We start from the raw sequence: 25,069 nt of genomic DNA, 5'->3' as shown, positions 1-25,069 counted from the left end.
CAATTCTGTTATTATAGCTTAATTAAATAATACATATGTTTGTGTGCCAAGTAAAAAGCTAAAAACTAGCTATAGGTCAATCTTCCTTCTACTGCAATGCTAGGGAGCACAGTTTGTCTAATGATCTTCTACTGGAACCCTCTTTAGATCCAGACTCACTTCATTTGAATGGGTTGCAGCAGACTAAGCCCTAAGATATACCTGTACGGCAGTCATATCATAAATATGTGTCTTATCTCCCACATCTATTATCCATTGGCTGCCTGGGTCCCTTCTAACACCTATGCTTCATTGCCAATGCCATCTGAGAAATACTAGTGAAATAGTCTCCTAGCCAAAAGCATAAGTTGAATGGAAGTTAAGAGTGCAGATATGGTTAAAGTTGGGAGCTGAGCAGCTTGTTACTGTTTTTTCAATAATGTTGAGAAGCAGCAACAACACAAGACAGCCAATGGTAAGAATATGCTTATTCTGTCCTTATAGAACCACAGTGAAGACTTCTTCAGGGGACTGTCACCTGCAGAACTGAAAATCTCTCTCTCTCTCTCTCACACACACACACACAATCTTTGTAAAATACACGAGAAGCTAGGTCAAAGGTCTGATAAAGCAGAAAAAGGTAGATAGAATAACCTGTATGTCTTTATACTTTAAGGGTGAGATGCCATTGTAGAAGCAAAAAGCGAAATCCAAGACCAGTGAAAAGAAAGTTTATCTAGATCAGGGGTGTCAAACTCAATTTCATTGAGGGCCGCATCAGCATTGCGGTTGCACTCAAGGGGCCGGGTGGGTATGGCCAGGGTGGGCGTGGCCTACTGGGTGGGCATGGCTAGAGTGGGTATGGCCTACTCTGTGGGTGTGGCCAGCTCTACATCGTTCGCATCAAGGGTGCCTATGGGGGCCTGGGCAGGAGTGGGACAGATCTGAGGGTCTCTGGCAGAAGGAGGGTCTCTGGGCCAGGGCCAAGGTAGTGGGGGCCGTTCCCACACTGTTTCCAGGATGGCTTCGTGGGCCGCATGAAACCACTTCGCGGGCCGGATCCGGCCCGGGGGGCCTTGTGTTTGACATGTCTGATCTAGATTGTTGTGCTGTGCTGTTTTTCCCTTTGAGGGAATCTGTATGTAAAAGAATGTTAACATGTATGATCTTCTCATCTGCTGTAGTAGTCAACATTATCATATCAAGAATCCATCACTTCATGGACCAGACATGAGAAAAACAATTTGGACAAACAATTTGTTTCCTATACTTCCTAAAATGTTACTTATTTCAGGCCCAGACTGCTGTAGTTTCACATACCTACTGAATACATACCTACCCATGTGTGTAGATAAAAATGGCATTTTTACCAGCAACTATTGAAACAATCACATATAGATTCATATTGACAGAAAATGAACAGTAGGAAAAGTATCTGATCCAACAATTTGCTGTGTCATTTATCAGAAATAAAATATACACTCTCATAGATTAAAGGTTTATCCCAGCGAGAGGGGGAGGGGAATGAGCATTTCTGGGGAAAAAATATTTTCATTTTTCTTTTCAAACGAATTATATAATTCAAGTTTCCAGATCATATATTCACATGCACCCTGATCAAAATTTTTGCAGCTCCAAAAGAGAGTGAGCTACAACTGACTAATTCACATAAATTCCAATCTATTTTCTTGTTTATTACAGACGGTGGATCATATTGTCCCAGATCTTCTAATCCAGTTTCAAAAACTCTGCCATTCTCACTAGTCTCAAGTAATAACTATAGTATACAATAATCTTTTCTGACACATTCTTGTTATCAAAATAAACACAAAGTTATAATTTAAACATTGTTGAGGATACCCTCTAGAAATCAAGTTGTCTTTATAGTGCAACCCAAAGCATCTTTGCCCAAAATGGGCTAACTCCAGTCCCATTGTGAAAGTCTACTTCAGACAATGGAACAAATTGGTCAGCAAGTTGGAGCCCAGTCATTTTGTGACTCCCTGTTGGTGCAGTCACTTCACCACACTTAAATCACACAAGTCTTCTTCTCCAGCTGATCACTGTGCAAACACTGCTGCTGAAACATCCTTCAGATCAGGGCACTGAGTGGGCTACAATCACTGCTGCTGTGAGCAGATGACACAGCCATCCTGCAATGTGTCTCTTTGAAGAGTCCCTCAGTGACACTAATTGTGATGGCCAGGAAATGTCCAGGGGGACAGGAGTTAGGTGACAACCAGGGAAGGCATCTGCAGAAGTGGGTGAAAGGGGCTAGAAACTGATCCCTTGAAGCCACCCTTTTGGGGCTTATTCTTAATTATGGAACATCAACAAAGCTTCACACAATCTTGTCCCACTGAATCATGCTTGGGATTGCATTGCAAGGATAACTTGTACTCTGGTTACCCTCTCAGTGCTATTCAGTGTTGTGACTCATGCTCATTGTGTTATATCTGTGGTAGTACAAATCACATGTAAACAACGTAATATTGGTTAATATTTTAAAATATTCGATAAGCTGTGTCCTTTGTGATGATCCTGTAATAAATAATGTTGAAAAACACTATTTCTAGGACAAGAGGTATGGAGTCCCATATCATGAGAATATAATTTAGTATCAGCTGACTGACTGGTTTGAATATGGCTTCATGAGAACTTATTTCAGAGTTAACTTACACAATCCTATGCTCATTTATGAGGGAGGAAGATCCATGAATTTAGTGGGAGTTGCCTTTCTGAGTAAACATGCATAGGATCAATCCATAAGCTCTCCCTTGAGAAGTGAAAAAATATAAATTCGTGTTCACAGTTACAATGAACGAGCCACAACAGGATATTAAACAAGACACCAGTCAATTAAGCAAAAAGCATTGATCTTATATTCCATAATGATCCTTGGCCATGACACAAGATATTTCAACAGACAAGTCACAATGCCACACACTGCACAGACAGTTCACTTTAGGTCCCCGTCGCTGTCTCCTTGAAATGACTTTTTAATGCGGAGTAACATGGTTGTGAGCCATTGATCCAAGCGAGATATTGAATCAAATTCTTTAACCTAGTTAGAGGTAAATAATTAGATGATGTAGCATCAGCACAGAATTAACATTTCATTTTTTGTGTGATTTTAAGAACTTTGCCCAAGAGGAAAACTATAAATATACAACCATCGTACTGTTATCCAAAATTAGAAGTAAGTAGAAAAGAATAACTGTACATATTGCAAAACCATTCAACACCACTAACCCACTCATTTGAACAGCTTTAAGAATCTGGGGTGATAAAAATTGCAAGTGAGCCAAGTTTTTCAGCTTCCTTTTAACCTCCCCCTTGCTAAAAGAATTCCATGCTAGGGGAGGAGAGAGAGAGAGTATTACACCTGTTCTTATGTCCACCTAGAATACAAAGCACCAAAGAAGAACAATGGACTATTTGAGGAAGAACAGAGTTAGTTTCCCAGCTTTCTCCTCTCAGCCACCAGCAGGCTGACAAATACCACTGCAGATTAACTGCATGCTTATTTAGAAGGCTGTTTCCCTCGGAGGCTGTAAGTGAATGATGCTTCTGATTTCCGGCAATCATTCACACAATCCCAATTACTTCTCCCCATTCAGCTCTAGATAGCCCAGAAATTAATCAGACAACCCTTAATAATCAGAAAATATACATATTCCACTGAGAAAAGACAGAATTTTGACACAATGAATTTTCCATGAAATAAGGCAGCTATTGGAAATGTATCGTCCAACATGCCTGGCCCTACTTTAGCCCTGACACCATTTATTTAATTTATGAAGAAAATTTAAATAGACTTCTGGTTTGCATTGTGGCGCTGCAGCAGAGGGAAAATGGAGCTCTGCTCCCCCACGACTGATTTTGCCCTGCCAGGGGGCCCTAAAGGGGTCTAAAGTCTCCCCGGAGAGGTGATGAAGACGGAGGGGATTTTCATTGATCACGGAGAGATGGCGGTTGATCCGTTTGATCTGAGGAAAGCCCTCCAAACCGGCAGGGGAAAGACTGGCTGCATTCCTGTGGCCAGTCCAAGTTACTGACAACCAAACAAAGCAAGCACTAATTAACAGATTGTAAACAGCGTGCATGGAAGTGGGTGAGAATATTGATCTTTTCTTTACTACTTTTCAACTGGATTTCCTGGAAAAGACAAATTCCCAAGAAGAAGGAAAAAAAACAACCAAAGGTGAGAAGGAAGGGGATTGCAGCCGCACCCTTCCAAAGAAACGGAAGTGGCATTTTAATTCTTTATGGGGGACATAAATACATAACATCAAAATGGAAGTAATACAAAGCTATAGTCTTGACAAACTTGAAACCTAAGGAAACAAGATTTTGTCTTTGAAAGAATATTGGGGTGAAGTACAAGAAATTAACTTCTCATTTTAAGAGTTGGAAAATGGATATTTAATGACATCTAGTGATGGAATAAAGCACCATAGTTGTTATGGCTAGAGTGCATTTGGCAGAATGCCCAGACTTAAGATAACTGTTGAGCTTCTTTGATGTTTGTTGATTCTTGTTTCAACAGAGAGTAGCTGGCAACGGAGAAAAACACTTTGGGCTATTTTCTACAGGGTGGGAGCTATAATTGTTCTGAAACCTGGTGGCCTTCCTGGATTACAAATATTGACTGAAGTCTGACTTTTAATTTTAAGAACTATTTGGAGTGAAAGGAAAATTTGATCTTTGGCTACTTTTGTCTGGGAGAGACTTATGGACTGTTTTTAAGGGTGGTTGAATATTTTGGATTACAAAAATCAGTTGACTTTTAATTTTTGAACTCCTGAACAGAAGAGCTGTTACAAAATATTACCTTTAGTGGTGGACCTATATTTTGGGCCTATTGGATTATAAAAGCTACACATAAAGACTATAAGAACTTTATGAGCTACTACTGTATTGCTGTATTGATTTTAAGATTGGTTGTATCAGTTAAGGCCTATACTTGGGGAATACAATAGTATATCTGGAAGGGGGTAACAAAATGGGTGTTTCATATCTAGCTAAAAGTGGGGAAAAAATATCCTCAATATCTTCCTCTGAAACCCCCGACCCGGCATATCAGGGAACTGTGACGCTCCAATAAGAAAAAGCCAATATAGTTTACTAGTTGTAGGTTTAAGTTAAATACTTGCTCATTTATATTGTCAAACACCTTTTTAATCTCATCATAGTTTCTTCTTGAGTCTTCTTTACGTGAGATAATTTCCTCTTGAATTCATTGCAGCATAGACTGCATTTTCTCCTGAAAAATCTTGGCTTTTTCTTGTTGGAGAATGAACAAGCAAGTCAGAAAACAGAAGGCAAATCAGAGGAAATTGACCCAAAGACGGAGGATAAAAAGGAAGGAAATTACAGACTAGCACATGTAAATAAAAATCTGGAAGACTTAACCATAACACCGGAAATGGAAAAGATATCCTATTTCTTAAAACTTCAAAATATATCTGAGGATAAGAAAGAAGATCTCACTGAATGGACTATAGAACTGTTAGGTGAAATGTTAGAAATTGGAAAACAAGAAATGAAAAGAGAATCTGAAGGAGAAGGAAAGTGGGAGTTGTTTAATGAATATAAATGGGTTGAACTCCCCCTCAAAAATACTTTACCTAAATTGTCTTTCCTTTTTCAGACAATATCCATAAAAACAGAGGAAGAATCCTTTGATGACTTGGGAAGTTATTTGGCAAAGGAAGAAAGCCAGAGTTAGACTGAAGAAAATAAAAGATGTGACTTACCAGATGGGACACCATATGAATAAAACTGTGTTTGAATATGGCTAAAAGAACAGATAACCTCTCGATACCAAAAGAATTTTATAATTAGAAAGATATGATTTAAAATTAGGATAGCACACTTCTTTATGATAGGGGAAATATGAAAATACTAGGATGGCTTATATGTTATAATATTGAGAAAATTATAACTGATAAAAGATTGAATACTCTTATTTAAAGCTAAATAAGAGCTGGAAAAATAGGATACTGACTTAACAAGGGAACTTTAATTGCAAATAAAACTGAGACTTGAGTGGGTTAGAAGAGATGTTACAAACTGATACTATTTTTATTATGTATAATGTTAGAAAATTATGATAAGAATGTGTATACTTTGCATGTATTAATAGTAAGATCTGTATTTGCTTAGTGTTGGGAAAATGAGAACACCTTTGGAAGACGAGAGGATCAAGAAAACACTGGATTGTGTAGTATTGGATAGATCTATGTTGAGGAAGTTAATGTGCATTACTGAGTTACAAATGGACCCAGACAATACGTTGTTTACTAAGCATGTATGACTTGTAATAACAGAAAATTAATAAAATTGTTTTAAAAAAAGAAAATTTAAATAACAAGGCAGAGTATGATAATATCATCATCAAAATGGTGTACATAAACCTCTCACTTCAAGTTCTACAAGTCAAATGAGTTAGAGTCAAATCAAATTAACTCCCTTGAAATCAGTGAAATGAGTTAGTCGTAATTTCAAAGCCAATTGCTTTCAGTGGAAACAAAATGTTGTTTTTATTGAGGGTGCATCTGATACCCATTCAACTGAGACCTACTGAATTCTAACTAGACATGCATCAGGTTGGACTGTAATTGATGCCTCTGTGCTTGATTGCCCCAGAGCCCAGTTGTGGTTCAAAAATGCTCACAAAACAAAAAGTTGACATTTTTCTGATCTGAAACTGTTCAAATGTTTAATTAAAATAGAGATCTACTTACTGCTTCAGTGTATGCTTCACAATTTTGTTCCTCATGAGCTTCCAGTAATTTCTAGCAAGACAATATAACAAGATTACCAGCAAAAATGATCTTTTTACTACAATTTTTAATGGATGGATGTGTGAAAGAACTCTATATTCTCTACAAGTGGAAAAAGACTATGCATTAGCTGAAGATATATTTTATAAAATATCTACTTATTGATTTATAAAATATCTACTTCAACTAGAAAAAAGCATTAATATCCAATTCTTTTTATTTCAGTCCTGTTCAGACCATTGAATCTGAAAGATATCTTGCTAAAGTGCTTACTCCCACATATATATTGTATTCAGAGACTGTGACCTCATAATGGTATAGTTATAGGCAGTGGAATGGGGAAGACCACACTGTTCTGAGATCCCAACTGACTGTAGATTTCATTGTGGACAGAGAGCAAGATTACGGCATGTTCTTCCTGTTTCCCTATGCTATGCATTTATAGAACCACAATGGAATCCTTGCATCACATGACTTGACTTTTCTGGAGGTTTTTAAGAAACATTTAATACAGCCACTTGTCTGAACTGGTATAGGGTCCCCTGCTTGGGTGGGTGGGGTCTCTAACCGGAAGTTCCTTCATTTCAGAAATGCAATCCGGTGAATCCAAACATTGTCACTGGCACTACCTCTGTATACCAAGGTGTTCATTTGAAGGGTTCTTTCTTTGACAGGAAAGAGTGAAGAACACACCAACTAACCCTCCAATGTAATTTTTCATAAATTAGTGCCTTCTAGTATCTATGTAATATATTCCCACGTGTATTAGTAGGACAGGAAATTTGTTAGAAGAGCTAAAGAGTCTTGGGAATCCTTCCATAATGTTCCAAAAGGAGAACATTGAAAATAATCAGGTTCTTATGTTTTATAAGACCTCAAGCGGATGGTTCCATCCATTTAAAAAGTTTCAATGGAATAATGAGAGATGTTCTGCCTCCTAACTTGCAGGGATCTGAAAGTAGCCTGAAACATATTTCACATAGCTAATGTTTAAATCAGACCAAGAAATAACTCGTTACTTTTTAACATGTAAATTGGGATGGTCATTCTTCCTCTCTTTTCAGAGTGTGACCATAACCCTCCATCATTGTTTAATAAGTATATAATACTTCTAATTAAGACTAGCAATCATGCATCAATTCTGTTTTCAGCACAGTAAAAAAAAGCATGCTGTTTCACTTACTTTCAATAATTTACATTCTCTTGAATCTGTGAATGCTGGGAACATTTCTTCATATTTCTCAAGAGCCAGCTGAAAAACAGCAGCTGCATTTACTTCATATCAAACAGATGTTATCTCATAACAGATGTCTTCTCAGAAAACCAGCCAACTCTGCCATGCTGAATAGCCATTCAACATACATGGTTCCATGTGTGTCATGCTCAAAGCAGTGTCAGACATTTTGATGAATCTGAATGGCCACATATGTTCCTTTTTGTAAAGTGACATATTGGGAGATTTTAGGATCACACTAAACCACATTTAAGAGGAGAAAGGCTCCCAATATGTTTTCCAGAAATGGAACTGCATGACATGTTCTTCACCCGAGGAATAACAGGAAAGAGTGTCAGCCACACTAGGTGAACCAGATCAAATCCACAAGAAGGCTAAAATTATTTTTATTAAGAGTGGCTATAATAACTGAATCTTGCAGATCTGGTTGTGCTCAACATTCTCTTTCTTTTTCTATTTCAGTGAATTAGGGAGGTGTCCATCTGAATACTATACAATATATCTATTGTGGACTTAAGATATGTTTCACCCCTCATCTCTTTGGTAACAAACTTTGCATATCTCTGTCAAGGCCAGAGAGACTGCTTAAGCCTATACCATCCCACAATTAGTCCACTAAAAGTCACCTCTGATCAAGTTGCTTTTTTCTGCTCAGAAAAAAATACTATGAAGTCCATATCTACAGTTTGAGTTCTGTCCACGCATCTCCTGCACAGCAGGTAAATTAATTCTCAACCTGCCACGTACTGCAATTCTCGTAAAGTGCAGCACCATGTGAGTATTATTTGCATTGCACGTTAGTATTAGATTGGAAGATTCAGTAAAGTAATAGTGATAGAAACATCTGCAATGGTCAAACACGAGGCTTCCAGCATATTCAATTGTTTTCAGCAAATATGGCCTTGTGGCCAATTCCAACATCTATTGTCTGAAATAATGAAAACATGGAACACTGTTTTTTGAATTAATTTGTTTTATACCGAATTCAAAACTATGGGTCTGTATTTGCAAATGACAACTCTGGTTCTAACAGGCAAATAAAATGGTCAGCTAAGTCATATGGCAAGTCTACCAAGCAATCTTATCATTCTTGTGCGATTGTGGGTATGTGCACAGAAAGGGTATTCAGATTACAAAGCAGAACTTCTGTGATGCTTCATGCAATAAGAATAGGCAATATTGGTAGTATCTAACTAATAAAATAGTTTGTCTATTCTTGGGATACTGTGGCGTTCTGATCTCTATATTTGTAGTACATTAAAAAAATGCACTAACCTTCGCATTCAACTCGTCGACAATAAAGTGACATAAAGCTGCTTTAAAGAAGTAATCTTTTGCACTGTGCTTGAGCAATGGATTATCCATTGTACTTGTACCAACCTAGGGTGATAAAAATTACATTTATTGTTGATAAAGTTCAAAAAAGCAGAACATGGTTGAAAACAGTATTTTAGTTCCTTGAGAATCCCTGTTCTCATATTTGAAATGCATAATTTTCCCACTACAAAAGGACCCATCTTCCAAAGTTCCCAAATGTCACATTGTTCCTTAAATTTCTCTGTAAAACCAGACATTGTAAATACCCTTTTAATTTCATAACACATTTTTCCACAACAGGGATTTGCATATATTGAATCTCATGCACATTATTGCTTGGCAAAAGCAGTCAAATCTTGTTCAACAATCAACAGGAATCTTCAAAGCATTTGATTTGTATCACTTCATCACTTACAATCAGTAGTAGCTTAGAAACTAGATATTAAAACAGTTTGCAAGGTTAACTGGATTTTGAGATTTTAAAATAATTCCAGGTGGTTTTAAATACTGTAAGTACTTGCATAGTAATAACTCTCAGGATTTATTTCCTATAAGAACCTTTTTCCTCTTGAGCTCCAATTACTCAAAGCAATAACCATGCTTAAACAATGGTAGAAATCTTCTTTTTTAAATTATTATGCGTATACATGCAATACGGATGCTTCTTCCCACCTGTACCTTGAAATGATGCGTGTCGTAAACTGAAACTTCTCTGATGGTTTAAATGCAAACAATCTCAGTCCAATCGCTTCACTTGGCAAACTGCACAAGGTTAGTGCTTGGGCTTCCAACGAATGTGGCGGACTGACCGGTTCAGAAAGCTCTTTCCAGACCAAAAACTTTTTCAACTTAAAAACAGGGAACTGAGCTTTTTATATTAATATGATTCTTCTGGGTTAGGGAAGAGTCCCAGAATTGTGCCACAAAATCCTCCGTACAGCAGCAATCTGTAAGGGGAGACTCTGAACTAGTGCTCCAAAGCAGCCAGGCGAGATTGTCATAAGCTGGGAAATAGGGCTGCAATCACTTCATCGTTGCAGCTGTTTTGGAATAGGTTTTTCAAATAAGCAATAAGTCGTGCCTTTCACTTCTTAAAACATGTTGATTATCTTTACTAAGTGAAAAGACGCTTTTTTCAGCCGCAACCAGTTACTCCTTTTTGAAGGTCTTCACCATTTTTGGAACATTGTTATTGTTTGAATGGTGGGGAGAAGGGTTGCTGGAGGTGAGCTAAAATAAGGAAACTAGGAAATTTCTTTTTCTTTCTAATTTTGATGGAGACACATAACAATTTCAAAGTTGCAGTTACATTTTGTCATTTTCATGAATTTGGCATTTTTATTTGACATTCGGAGTCATCATTTGCAATTGTGGATCGTTTGTTGTGGGAGGCTGAAATCTTCCGATTTTAATGGATTCTGATTGGTCAGGAAATGATTTACAAAAAGCTTTTTTATTATTATTCTTTGACCACAAGAGGGAACCAGGGAACAGAAGATGAAGCCATATTGAAGGCATCCAAGTGAGACAGAGATTGCAAAAGTTATTTTGGAGGAGTATTTAAACAAAACAATTCACTTCATAGATCAAGTAGGTTCCAAAGATGCCACAAAAGAGGAGCAAGAGGAACAAGTTACTCAAATAATTGGAAGAAAGATGAGTAATCTAGAGATGTAACCAAGTGCAGAAACCTATCAAACCACTGAGGCTATTGCACAAGTATTTGACAATGCAGAAGACTTAACAGTAATTTTGGAATATAAATCTAACACCAATGCTAACTATGAAGATTGTTTAATTCTAAGTCCCCCAGTGCAATTGAAAGGAGAAGAGTTGCAAGTAAGTCTACAATCCTCAAGAGAACAAGTTTGGGAACTCCAAAATCAAAATGGAAATTGACAATGGAAATATGTTGACATATTTGTTTTAAAAGTCATATTGGAGACTCTCTTGAGAAAAAGGGGAGTTCATATTTATTTAATACACATTCTGAAGAAGAAAAAGATTTTATTTTATGAAGTCAAGCTGGAGGGAGCGACTTAAATTTAATAAGTTAATTGGAGTTAGGATTGAAGTTAGTTTGAAGATTTAATAATTTTGTAGTTATAGAAATGACGTAATAATTATGAGTATTTGTAAAAAACTGAGGTCGTAAATGTATTACTGTTATACTGTATTGGAAAGAGTCAGAAGTCAACATCTTTTTCTCTCCTCTTTTAAATTTTTTTTATCCTGCACTTCTCTCTTTTTAATCTTTATTTTCATTGCATTTTATTGCTATAATAAACCCTAATAAAACCTTTTTTTTAAAAAAAAGTTATTGCTTTGATTAATTTGTACCCTATACCTCTGATTTATAATTCTTCTCTAACAAACCAAATGGTAGTGTACCTACCTGTTCAAAAAGTTCAACTGCTTTCTGATATTGCTCCAACTGAGCCGCGTATCCAGCTACCTTCAGCAGGCACTTGTTAGCAGAGCTAAAAGCAAAAGGCGTAATGAACGGAAGAGCCCAGAAATGCAGGTAAGAAAATCAACCTGTCAGGTTGCATTCTGGCTAAAAAGATCTGACCTACTTGAGATAAGATTCATTCTGTTGATATTCATACCGAGCTAGCTATCTTCTGATATATCTGTTGCCACTAGCCAAAATTTTCAATTATCGTCAGAATAATATTTCTGAGCTTTGCATTTTAATATCACAATTCACAAGCAAATAGAATGCCAAACCAAAAGTTGTTTTAGGATCTGAAAGTCCTTTTAAAGCCTAAGTTAGGGCATCATAGAATTTCATGTCACAGTCACACAAGAAAAATACAAAACAATACAAAACAAAACAGAATGAATGTAAGATTTAGATAATCAACATGTCTTATGGAAACTTGCCTATTAGATTCTTCCCCTTTGTAATAGTCTGCAGCTTGTTCATAATGGGCAATGGCCTAAAAAGAATCAACATATCCATATTCAACATTATACTTTGACACTGTGCTGACAGATTCAACAGATTCAGGCCATTTCCTTATTATTGTAGGGATTTACATCATTTTCACAGTATCGCCCAACCATCACAGGAATGAGATAAAAGCTGTCCACACCACTTTTAAGATCTTAAGATGCTAACACCATCCAAGTCTACAGATGGTTAAGTGCTTGATCAAGATGTTGTTTTTCAAAACAGATGGGAAACTTTTCACATATACCCACATGAAAATATTCCTTTCATATGTCCTTTAGTCCATACAGTGAGAGAATTGATGAGTTAAATCCAAAAGTGATGCTCTATGATCACCAGGGCCTTTCACTTAGGTCAGACATGTCAAACACAAGGCCCGGGGGCCAGATCCGGCCCGCGAAGTGGTTTCATGTGGCCCGTGAAGCCATCCTGGAAACAGTGAGGGAACAGCCCCCACTGCCTTGGCCCTGGCCCAGAGACCTTCCTTCTGCCAGAGACCCTCAGATCTGTCCCACTCCTGCCCAGGCCCCCATAGGCACCCTTGATGTGAATGATATAGAGCTGGCCACGCCCACCCAGTAAGCCATACACACTCTAGCCACGCCCACCCAGTAGGCCACACCCACCCTGGCCATACCCACCCGGCCCCCTGAGGGCAACTGCAATGCTGATGCGGCCCTCAATGAAATTGAGTTTGACACCCCTGACTTAGGGGAAGAAAACAAACTTGGGATAGTAGTCATGAAATATAAATTGATGGGCTTCCTCAATTCTTCCAAATTTAATGGGACCTCAGCGAGGTAGGCCTAGGAATGAAACCCGAGTCCTTTCAGATCAACACACTGGCTTACCTTTTCAATGTCTACCAGCTCAGATTCATAAATCTCTGCAATAGTAATGTAATGTTTGGCAGCAATAGTAAATCGGCCCTGAGAAAAGAAGAATTCGGCCCAGCGTGAGAGGGGGGGTCAACACCAAATACAAACTGAACGCAATTTGAATCAATGACAACACCAAAAGGAAAGATTGTAAATTGGAATCCCAACCTAGCACTGCAGGTGTCTTACCATGTCTGTGTAAATATCGATGGCAGCATTTAAGCAGTTGATAGCCTCTGCATTGGATGCATTTGGAGGAAAACAATGAACACAATCAACTCAGGCACCCAAATGTAATCATTTTATCGGCGCAAGAAAGTGGATGATTTGTATCAGCACATTCAACAGCTAGATTCACAGCTATTTCTCCATGCAGGATCAGCTGAAGACAAAACCTCCTCACCTTTTTCCTGCCAGCAATGCAGGCGGCTAATTTATATGACATTCATTCATATACGGTGAAGCCTGAAAGTCCACCAAGTGATGCAAAAACCTATGCCAGAGTTGTGTATTCAAAACTCTGGTTTGAGTGCTGAGGAAGAATAAATCTCATCGTCTTTCTACACAAAAATACAATCCTAGTTATCCCTACCTCTCTTCATTTCAGTAGCTTAGTTTTGGGCAATAGAAAGACAAAAAATTTGAAGTGAGAAAGCTTTACTGCCCCGTTCACTGCAAATCATAGAGAAGTCAATAGCCAGATCCAGGCCTCCCTTTTAGCTGCTCTGCTCTGCTATTGCTTCTCTATACAGTAATGCCTTTAAGGAATTGATACTCCGGGGTGATACAGATTTCTGGTTTCTAGAGTTTCCCTGTATACAGGTGGTCCTTGCTTAATGACCAGTTGCTTAGCAACTGTTTTGAAATTAGGATGGGACCTTCCAAAAGGTATTTACAAGCCCATTTCAAAGTTTGGGTGGCTGCACCACTACCACTCCCCCTGCAGCCACATGAATGCATTTTGGGTCCTTGGAAGCTGGCTCATCTTTATGGCCACTTGCAGCATTGTGTGGTCAAAGATTGCAATTTTCAACGTTTTTTTGCCAGTTTCCAGTGTTTACTTCTCAAAAGAAGGAAGAAGGAATGGAAAAATCTGGGGCAGAGTGAAAAAGAGGGATCAGCCAAGAATCCCTATGTAGCCACAAAGTCTAAGTCCCTTTGAGTGCCATTGTCCCTTATCTGACTTTAACCAGGTGCTGGCAGTTAGTTGAGAAGATTCGTGTGCATAGGCTTTTTGTAATAAATCAGCTTAATTGAACTTTCACATGGGGACCTGGTGTTTTACACCTGATAGTTACCCACTTAACGACCACAATGACTTATAACCATAATTCAGTCTCAGTTATGATCGAAAGTCAAAGGACAAAGTTAATGATCAGCAACATGTTTAGGTGTACCTTAGATTTAGTTTAAGAGGGGGGGGGGGGAAATCATTTAATTTTTTTTCTTAATCATATTCAAAATGAGAGAAAATTGGGAAGACATATACTACATTATACATACCGGTATATCTACACTCACACCATTATCCCAACATGGCTAACGAACAACTGCATATAATAGTTGTGTGAATCAGTATTAATACAGTACTCCATTGATCTCAAAGCTCCCTAGATGCTTTCAGGATCATTTATGTTGATCTGAACAATAGAAAGCTTGTTGTTTTTGTCCGGAGCTTTATTTCTTTTAATACACAGCCTTATAATCAGTGATGTTCCTATCTATCTCGCTTACCAAGAAGAAAAACCACGAGGAGGCCACTCTGCCCCCAATTCACCTTACCTTGAGGATCTGCCTTTTTGAAAGCGTTCCCCGCATCAACGAAACTGGTGGCTGAATCATGTTTACTCTGCAATTGCATGTGGAGTTTTGCTGCCTGACAAAAGGCATTCCCTGCAGCTGAAAGAGAAACGGCAACATTTTGACATCTAAAGTAGCCATTTGAATCAGGAACAAGCATTTCCCCCAATTCTCTCCCAAAAAGAATTTAAGGAACTGCTGCGGAAAATCTACCAAGAGGTGCCTTCCTTGGGGTGTTGGAAAAGGACCCTTCCATTATTTCCATGTTTCCCTACCTGCTCCAGCCACACGGCTTTTCAATTCAGCCCCAGTGCTTTAAATCCTCTCTCTTGAGATTATGAGTTTCTCTAACCAAGTGGAAGGAAATCAGAGGCCCTGGGTCTGTTCAGACTTTTCCTTTCAGCCAGAATTCTAAGTGGATGAAAGTAAGTTGTGGTTTGGCTACAGGGAGATTCCATTATTTAGATCAATGGCTCTCAACTTTTATGAACCCCATGGCTTAATATCAAATAGAACCATAGATTGTGTAGCACACTAGAAAATTATTAATACATATTTTTAAGCCTGTAAGGCATGGTTCACGTTAAACTTTTTTAAAAAATCTGCATTGTATTGAACATGTGGATTTTGCAGTCTGTGTGTGTGTGTGTACACACACACACAAAATAGAAAAAAGATTTTTTTTTCCATCCCATTTATATCCCCGCCCTTCTCCGAAGACTCAGGGCGGCTTACAATCTAAGAAGCACAAATCAAATGTGCTTAGCAATAGCCTTCATTCTATGTATATGCCTGCTTATTAGGGCTTTCACACACACACCCAAGCGGCATTTTTTTCTTGTGGCACACTACAAACCAATCCATGGCAAAGCTTTCTGCTGTGGTTTGCTAGTTGAGAATCATTGATTTAGATGAAACAGAGACTTCTGTTGTTAGGGAGACATGTTAATGATCCTATAACCTTCAGAAATACATTACGAGTTCATAAAGACAACCAAAAGGAGAGCTGTTAAATGAAATTAACAGTAATGAAACCAATTTTCCTATACATTCACTTAAAACAAACCAATGGTGAAAATGTCACTCCTCAATTTGTATACCACGGAGTCAAAAATACAGTATGCATAATAATTTCTGAGGAAGAATGAATCGCTCTATTTTGGGGGGGTTTTTTTGGGGGGGAAGGGACTACGTTATCAATGAAGAACAGAGAAAGGCAATCTACCATATGCAGAGATGGATGGGCTTTAAAATTCAGCGCTAGCGAGTCACAACTTGAAATATCAGATAAAGCCGCTAAATCCCCAGCTTGTGATCATTTTTATGTGCAATTAAGGCATGCTATTTCAGGACAATGACTTGGGATTAATCCCCTCAGCTATTGCAACGGCATCTGAATTTTCTACGGGAAGACTGAGGGATCTATAGCCCAATTCTCAGTAGCTCCAATCAGCATGGCCAGTCTTGAAGATTGTTGGGAACTGAAGTCAAACAATATCTGAAGAGTTACAATACCCTCCATCCCTGTTGTACTGGTCTACAGGCAAACATGTCCTTTATATTTATAAAGAAGATAAAAATGTCTATACATACCAGTCCAGTTTTTGGCTATCTTGAACATATTTGCAGCTCTTGTGTACATTTCACATGCCTCCTCAAGCTTTGTATTTCCTCTAGGAGAAATAAAAGGACACACAGAATTAGAAGGAGACAGATACTGTGGCACTATGAAACCACAAACATGAAACATATTCAGAGAATACAAAGGAAAGTTAAGAGAATAAACATAGAAACCAGTTCCACATAAATAGTGCATATTGCAAGCAACGGATCCTTGGTTTTGACTCAATTGTGCATGGTGAGTACCTGGGAAAGCCACAGAGACCTTTGAAATCTTTGCTAATATTCCCTCCTGGCACAATCCTGCTTTTTCTCGCGGACGTACAAATGCATATTACTAGAAGTTGGATCCAATCACTGCAGCACACAGAAAACTGGATTGTGGAACTTCTCTAGAAGAAAACCTGGGAGACTATATTATTACCAAAACCTCAGAGCCAGTCCACTATGAGGGTTAAGGGGCTGAACTAGAGTGGGAGAGATTTAGTTTCAAATCCCCACTCAACAGAGCTTCCAGATGACATGGGTCCCTCTGTCCAACCTACTTCATATGATTGTTTTTATAAAACAAGGGGCGAGGCCCATGAAAACCTACCTAAGTTCCCAGAACAAAAATTGGGGTGTGTGTATAAATAAATAAATAAACACTGGGCAAGATGTAGTGTTCCCAGAAAGAGAAAAATGAATGTCATCATTATATACAGTACCAGTAAGGTAAAGGTTCCCCCGCACATGCGTGCTAGTCGTTTCCGACTCTAGGGGCCGGTGCTCATCTCCATTTCAAAGCCGAAGAGCCAGCGCTTGTCCGAGGACGTCTCCGTGGTCATGTGGCCAGCATGACTAGACGCCAAAGGCGCATGGAACGGTAGTTGCTGTTAAATAGTGCTTTAATATTATAGTAGCCTCTTTCCAAGTGCACGTAAAGGTACTAAGAAAGTCCATAAAGCTAAATTGGCCATTTATATTTAGTGGTGGATTGATCTATTTATATATGCGATGGTTCATAATGTGATCATGCAATTTTTTAAAAAAAACAACAGTGGAATTATTTAACAAAAACAAAGACTGGCACAACTGAGCCTAAAATTTCTGTTGCTAAGCAAGACAGTTGTTAAGTGAGTTTTGCTCCATTTTACAACCTTTCTTGCCAGAGTGATTAAGTGAATCACTGCAGTGGTTAATAACATGGTTGTTAAATGAATCGGGCTTCCTCATTGACTTTGCTTGCCAGAAGGTCGCAAAAGGGGATCACGTGACCCCGGGGACACCGCAACCGTCATAAAATACATGCCAGTTGCCAAGCATCTGAATTTTGATCATGTGACCATGGGGATGCTGCAATGGACATAAGGATGAAAATGGTTATAAGTTAACTTTTTCAGTGCCATTGTAACTTCGGTCACCAAACAAATGGTTATAAGTCAAGAACTATCCGTAGTAATAAACAGTATGATTGCACAGAGTCCTAATTTTATTCCGTAGGCATAGCAATCCCATGAGGGGAAAAATATTTCTGGCAAACGTACAAGTATTTTCTCAGTCACAAACTTTGGTGGGAGAGTCACAGTGTATTTTCAGAAGGTGAGAAGGAACGGACGACACAGGAAGATTACACAGAGTTAATGGGCCACCTTATATAGTACGTGCAGAGGATATGATATGGTGGTAAAGAAGCTGCAGCTTGACGGGTTGAGTGATGGTTTTCCAGAAGGCCTTTAAAATCCAGTTCTTTATTCCAGGTGTTGGGCTACGGTGGTTGACAACATTTATGCATGTATGATACCGGTATGTTTGTGGTATTAACTGGATTGGCCACCTTTTTATTGTCATATCACTCTTTTTGTTGTATTTTTGAATAATGGTATTCGGGGAATGACCTTGGGAGATAAGAGGAAAAGCTGCAGCCTAGGCAACCATCAAGCCAAAGGTATTTCAGCCCACAGGAGGAGGCAAGGAAAGCATCTCACAAGTGGCCCTCCCTAGTTTTCTGAAAAGTAAAGAAGGGAAAAGGGGCTTTCAGACTTACAAGATTCTGTTACTGTAATCTTACAATAAAAGTAATGTTAATACAGGTGACTTAATGCCCTTGACTTAGAACTAGAATCGAGCCCGTAATTTACATCATAATTCATGACGGTTGTAAATCAAGGCACCCGTGTAATTCGACTGATTTTACAACAGTGGCTTCTTTGCGGCAGGCATAAAGCGAGCCAATCTCATGGGACCATGGAAAGCTGCAACTGGGCGTTAAGAATAAGTTGGTTGACAAGGCACCCCAAATGCAGTCATATAATCAATGCTGTGTGTGTGTGTGTGTGTGTGTGTATGCGCGTGCCACCATTGAAAATATTGAATCGGGTCAATATGTATCTTTTCAGGGGTTCATCATAACTTCAAATGGTCGCTACGTAATTAGTCGTTAAGCAAGGACTACCTGTACTCATGGTTGGCGCTTCTTGTTCTGGACTACCTTGAAGGGCTGACATTTCTTGTTTTGTTTTTATGCTGTCGATGAAAATTAGAGGCCACCGATGATGAATTGTGTAATTTTTAATTAAAGCTATGTAATGTTCCGTCTCAGAATGGCAGGAAGCCACGATGCTGATTTTCAGCAATTATTTCACCAATCTTCAGTGGTACAGTTACAGGGAAGCATAAAAAGAGACGAACACCTTCATGTATACATGCATATTCCCATCATTCTGTATATGAGGGGAAATAGGAATAACCTTGAGGAACAGGAGGAAGAGCTGAGGCTTTCCAGGGCATGGCAAACAGTCCCAGATGTATGTGGTTCGGGAGCTGCTTGGCGCCCCACAAGGCTGGGTGCAGGGTAGTCAAAAAGACATAGGTGGGGGGAAATAGGCAGGTGGGGGTGCTTTGAAGTGCCCCCGCACTTGTAAATGTGGATAGCCTACCAAAAAACTGAGTTTTGACCATGTGATCATGAGGGCATTGCAGCAGCCACGACTTTGGGCACAGGTTATAAATCCATTTCTTTTAGTATCACCATAACTTTGAAAAGTCACTGAAGAAATGGTCACAATTCGAGGACTACCTACATACATACATCTTGTATTTTTCTAATTTTGTTAAAAAAATAAACATAAAACTGATTACTGTTCCTGTTCATTTTTATACTAGGTTTTGTTTTTGCTTTTTAAAGTGCAAGTGAACCTTATTTCATTGTCAACTTTTTTTTTATTTTGCACTTGCATTTTTAGTTGCGGGTTATGCAGAGTTGGATGTTATCATTGGAAAAGCAAGCTAGAACTTCTGAATTTAAATAAATGCATACTAATTAAAAGCAAACGTTTCAAAAGAGAAGTCTGACAGAACCAAATCAGTTTTATGGTCAATGTAGGAGAAAATATCCAGCTCCACTTGTTCGTTTACCTGTGGAAGTAACTTCTGTTAGAAATTTTTAATCATTGATTGATCCTTTACTGTTTTCGCAGAATCATAAGACTCCTAAAAACCATACGTTCTCTTAAACCATGGATTAATAATATTAGTAGTAAAATATGCCTTAAAACTGCCAAGAGTCCCTACCAGAGCATTTTTTTAAAAAAAGAGAACACCATATTTTTGGGTTACATTTCCTAATCAAAGGCCACAAAAATTTGCCTATGGCAAATTGAACCCAAAATTCCTTCTGCCTGTCATTCACACTCAGCCTGAAGAGCATGACTTGCTGATATTCAACATATTATAGGCAAACCAGACCTAAATAGAAATATTTAGGTAAATAGGTATAGTTTTATTCATACCTAAATGGATAAAGTAGGGATAAATGTAACATCATTATAAAGTCACCCTATGTAAAATATACCAGGGCAATGCATAAAGCATGTAAGTATTAGTATTTGCTAACAGCTCCAACACAAACTGCCCTCCTACATATTGGAGCAACTCCTACCGACTTATCTTGACACCCACAATGACAAAAATCAGAAAGAGGCCACCGATGATGGCCTCTTGCAATTCAGAAATGCAAGGAGGAACTTGCAATTCAGAAATGCAAGGAGGATGGAGTACATCACAATTTACAGGTAGCAGCATCTGGTACCAGTTATCATTATTGCTAATTCATTTCCAGGGTGAAAGACAGAAAGAGATTAACAGAGACCAACCTCTGATGAGTATTTTCTCCAGAGTTACAGCTATTCCTGTCAATTGCAGCAGCCATCTCTTTTCTCTGCATTTATAAGAATCAACTGCTGCCATAATTTTCCCCCTATTTTTTCTTTGGTATAACAAGCAGAAACAGTTGCATTGAAAATGGGAACTTTATGTATGGGGAACAGAGAGACGCTGACCCAATTCAGCAGTCTTCCCCAACTGTATTTTTTTTTTAAGAAGGGGAGGAAAAACTGATAGTTAGGTAATTTGGCTCTGAACTATAGTTTATAATGCTATTATCTGCCACACCCTTTAAGAAAGATGGAATTAAAGGTTACCAGACACCAGATAATCAGCTAACTAATAATCTGAAAACAAATCCTGACTTTATCTTTTTATAAAACAGAAAGCAGATGTGGAAAGTGTTCGGTTTGAATTAAAAATTCTCATCCTAATTCTCACTTCAGCAACTAAAATGATCTGTAAGTAAAATTATTATACCAGTTTAGACCCTAAGTGGGATTTGACTAAAAACTTTCATTATAGTACCAGGAAAATGAAGAGCCCTAATTATTAATGCACAAGGTTTGGACTACAATTTGGACTAGCAATCAGGTCATGGACTGTACAGTATGCATACAGTGTGTCATCTCAGTTGCTGTTTATGAAAACTGTCCTAACAGACAAGCTGGGGCAGGCAGGTAAAAGAAAACATACATGATTTCTCCTTTTCTTCTTTTCCCTTTTTAGAGGCTGGGTCGGTATGTTTTATTCCAGGCCTCAGAGGTTAAATACACATAGTCCTCGACTTACAACAGTTCATTTAGTGACCGCTCAAAGTTATAACAGCACGGAAAAAAGTGACTTAGGACCATTTGTCAGTGATGACTTTTGCAGCATCCCCATGATCATGTGATCAAAATTCAGATGCTTGGCAACAATATTGATGATTGCTGCTGTGTCCCAAGGTCATGTGATCACCTTTTGCGGCCTCCTGGCAAGCAAAGTCAATGGGGGAAGCCAGATTCGCTTAACAACCGGGTTGCTAACTAATCAGCTGCAGCGATTCACTTAACAACTGTGGCAAGAAAGGTCATAAAATGGAGCAAAACTCACTTAATAAATGTCTCACTTAACAAAAATTTAGGGCTCAATTGTGGTCGTAAGTTGAGGACTACCTGTATTTAATAGTTCTGCAATTTTCTTTTTGATGTTCATCTCCCCTTGGTGGCATGCAAAACATTAAGGAAACAGAAGAACAGTAGAAGAACAGCAATGCTAACAGTAAACAGCAAAACAATATCATTAGCAGAAAAAAAGATTGAAGTGGCATTTATTGAAAAACAGTGCCATAAAATCATAATAAAGGGTTCTTTTAGAACCCAATGAAGTGTATAAACATTAATTATTAAATATTAGTAATGTTACATTAATTTAGGAAATTTCAGGGACTACATGACAGTGCAGTTGTGTGTGGGGATGTTGACTCTTAATTTTATCTTACCTCCGACCTTTGAGATAGATTGATAAACTTCATGATTAAGCAGAGTCATGAAACACAGCTTCCCCAATCCCAGACTAATATCTTGATTAGTAATCTTGCTTAACTTTCTAGTCCAGGCATGTCAAACTGCCAGCTGGCTGGCCGGATGCATCACACCAAAACCACGCCTACCCCATTGCCAGCAATACGGCATGCGATGTCAGGTGACATTGCAAGTTTGACATGCCTGTTCTGGTCCATATGAGGTTTGGCTAAATGTTGCTACTTTAAGAAATCACACAAAACACCATGCTCCTGATCCCCACCAATCTATTAGTTTTCTCAACTGTGGATCAATGAAGAACCCTAAACAGACATTCTTGTATCTCCAAGGTGCCATGAAAGGGAATTACTGACAAATTGCAGAAGATAGTCTTCATGTCTGATGTAGCTAAGCTGCACAGCATTATAACAATACACTGATGACTTAATAGCTTTCATGATTCACATACTACTTTGGTGTCTTCATGAAACATTACTCTCAATTGACAGAAGAAAAAAATGGTAGACAGAAGAACCCAAAGACCATGTTATACAAGAAATCCAATCAGACTAATGGAATCTCTATGCCAATGGTTCCCAACCTTTTCTATACCCCGCACCCCTAGAACACTTCTGATATATTCTCGCACCCTTTACAAAAGTTTAAAATAACGGCAACAAATTATGCATATACACAACAATTTTAAAAACCCAACTTTTTGTACCCCCTGGAATACCATCTCGTACCCCCCAGGAGGTGCGAGCAGCCCTGGTTGGGAATCCCTGTTCTATGCCAAACTTAAATCTGTAGAAAATAAAAATCTAGATCATTTGCAACACAAGTCCTACTTTGGAAAGAATGTACAGCTTTAATGAAGGGTTTCATTTATATTTACTTAAATTTAAATGCAATTCATAATTGTCAATTTATGTGTTTAATCATTGAAATAATATTCCTTGTTCAGTTCATCCCACTAAAAATTATAATCTCGTAACAACTCTTTGGAGCACCAGTTTGGTGGGCAGTCATCAGACTAGAAAGTGGGAGTCCATGAAACTACCTTGGACATGAAGCCAGGTGGTGACCTTGGGCCAGTCACTTTCTCTCAGCTCTAGGAAGAAGGCAATGGCAAACCACTTCTGAAAAACCATACCAAGGAAACTGCAGGGACTTGTTTGGGCAGTCTCTCAAAATCAGATATGAGTGAATGGAAGGAAAAATATCTTAAATATGTTAATACTAATTCTTATCTGGCTGGAGATGAGAGTTTTAATCCAACATGCCTGAAGGTACTGGGTTAGGACAACTAGCATATGATTAAGACTAAATGTTAAAAACAAACCCTAGAGAGGGTTGATTATTATGAATTTTTAAAAAAACATTTGAACCATCTTAAGCACCGATCCTGTCACCTCTCAGTGTCCTTCCCTGTCCAGGTAGTCCTCGACCTACAACCACAACTGAGCCCAAAATTTCTGTTGTTAAGTGAAACATTTGTTAAGTGAGTTTTGCCCCATTCTATGCCTTTTCTTAGGGACGCGGTGGCTCAGTGGGTTAGGACGCTGAGCTTGTCGATCAGACGGTCAGCAGTTTGGCGGGTCGAATCCCGAGTGCCGCACAACAGAGTTGAGTGCCTGTTACTCGTCCCAGCTTCTGCCAACCTAGCAGTTCGAAAGCACGTAAAAATGCAAGTAGAAAAATAGGGACCACTCCGGTGGGAAGGTAACAGCGTTCCGTGCACCTTTGGCATCTAGTCATGCCGGCCACATGACCACGGAGATGTCCTCGGACAAGCGCTGGCTCTTCGGCTTTGAAACGGAGATGAGCACTGGCCCCTAGAGTCGGAAACGACTAGCACGCATGTGCGGGGGAACCTTTACCTTTACCTTTTATGCCTTTTCTTGCCACGGTTGTTAAGTGAATCACTGCAGATAAGTTAGTAACCCGGTTATTAAGTGAATTGGGCTTCCCCATTGATTTTGCTTGTCAGAAGGTGGCAGAGGGGGGAATCACATGACCCTGGGAATAAATACGCCCAGTTCCCAAGCATCTGAATTTCGCTCACATGATGCTGGCAATGCTGCACAGGTTGTAACTACGAAAAATAGTCATAGGTCACATTTTTCAGGGCCGTTGTTGAGCTGTCACTAAACCAACCGTTGTAAGTCAAGGACTACCTGCACTAGGATTCTCTCCTTTGACTTCCCCTCACCCTCCATACCTACGACCAAGTCCACAGGTAGAAGATGCTTGCAATAAATCTGGCAACTCCCAGGCTGCAAGGAGAATTTCACCAGAGTCCTTGTCGAAATTGCTCTCGTTTTGTAGTCCTCCCCCGCCCGCCCCCGTCAAATGTGCCCTGTCACTTCGACGGGCTTCCCGCAAGAGCCGCCTGACATGTGGCAACGTCGGATTGAAGGCCCGCTGGGAAAAGCCGCTGTCATTTACAACCCCTTGGAGGGTCTGCGCGAACGTCTGAACTCCCAAGATTTCTTTTCCACCCGCCAAGCTGCGGCCCACGTCGTCGACTCGGCTTCGCCCCTCCGACGGTGCCGCTACGAGCCAGCGGCTCGTCCTCTTTCCCTCTAGCCCCCCCCCGCCCCGCAATTCTCCCTTCCCACCCCCCACCCCCCGGGTTCCCGGGCCCTAAAACCCACCGCCGAGGTCTGCTCAAGGGCCGAGGACAGCGGTCCTTGCACCCACCCTGCCTTTCCCCGCCGGCTCACCCGAAAATCCCCCGGAGGAAAGAATGGGAGGATTTGACCCGCTTCTCGGCCTCTGCCAGCAGCTGCACGGCCTCCCTCTCCTTGCTGCCCGCAGCTGCAGCGTCCATCTCGGCGGCGCAGGAA

At 39.4% G+C, this 25,069-nt stretch overlaps 1 protein-coding gene across 1 annotated transcript; it reads right to left on the bottom strand.

Moving 5' to 3' along the window:
- Positions 1–1,425: 1,425 nt before the first annotated feature.
- NAPB (NSF attachment protein beta) lies at positions 1,426–25,069 on the bottom strand. Its single transcript, XM_083359423.1, has 11 exons — positions 24,947–25,069; positions 16,546–16,625; positions 14,935–15,051; positions 13,342–13,388; positions 13,126–13,203; positions 12,205–12,260; positions 11,714–11,798; positions 9,277–9,381; positions 7,951–8,019; positions 6,729–6,779; positions 1,426–3,043 (listed from the first exon to the last, which is right to left on the bottom strand). The coding sequence occupies exons 1-11, from the start codon at positions 25,051–25,053 to the stop codon at positions 2,939–2,941; spliced, it is 900 nt and encodes a 299-aa protein (XP_083215549.1). The 5' UTR covers positions 25,054–25,069; the 3' UTR covers positions 1,426–2,938.

The sequence above is a fragment of the Vipera ursinii genome, assembly GCF_947247035.1.
Source record: "Vipera ursinii genome assembly, chromosome: 1".
Taxonomy (NCBI): Eukaryota; Metazoa; Chordata; class Lepidosauria; order Squamata; family Viperidae; genus Vipera; species Vipera ursinii.
The sequence above is the reverse complement of the archived record's forward strand: the minus strand, read 5'-3'. Positions and strand labels throughout refer to the sequence as shown.

What these genes read in the sequence shown, in the direction of transcription:
- NAPB (XM_083359423.1), bottom strand. Translation starts at nt 25,053, where the DNA reads ATGGACGCTGCAGCTGCGGGCAGCAAGGAGAGGGAGGCCGTGCAGCTG. An exon ending in GATAGCCAAAAACTGGACTG is followed by an intron (nt 15,052 to 16,545) that starts GTATGTATAGAC and finishes TTTCTCTTTCAG; the next exon opens with CTGCAGGGAATGCCTTTTGT. An exon ending in TCGACGAGTTGAATGCGAAG is followed by an intron (nt 8,020 to 9,276) that starts GTTAGTGCATTT and finishes GCTGTTTTTCAG; the next exon opens with CTGGCTCTTGAGAAATATGA.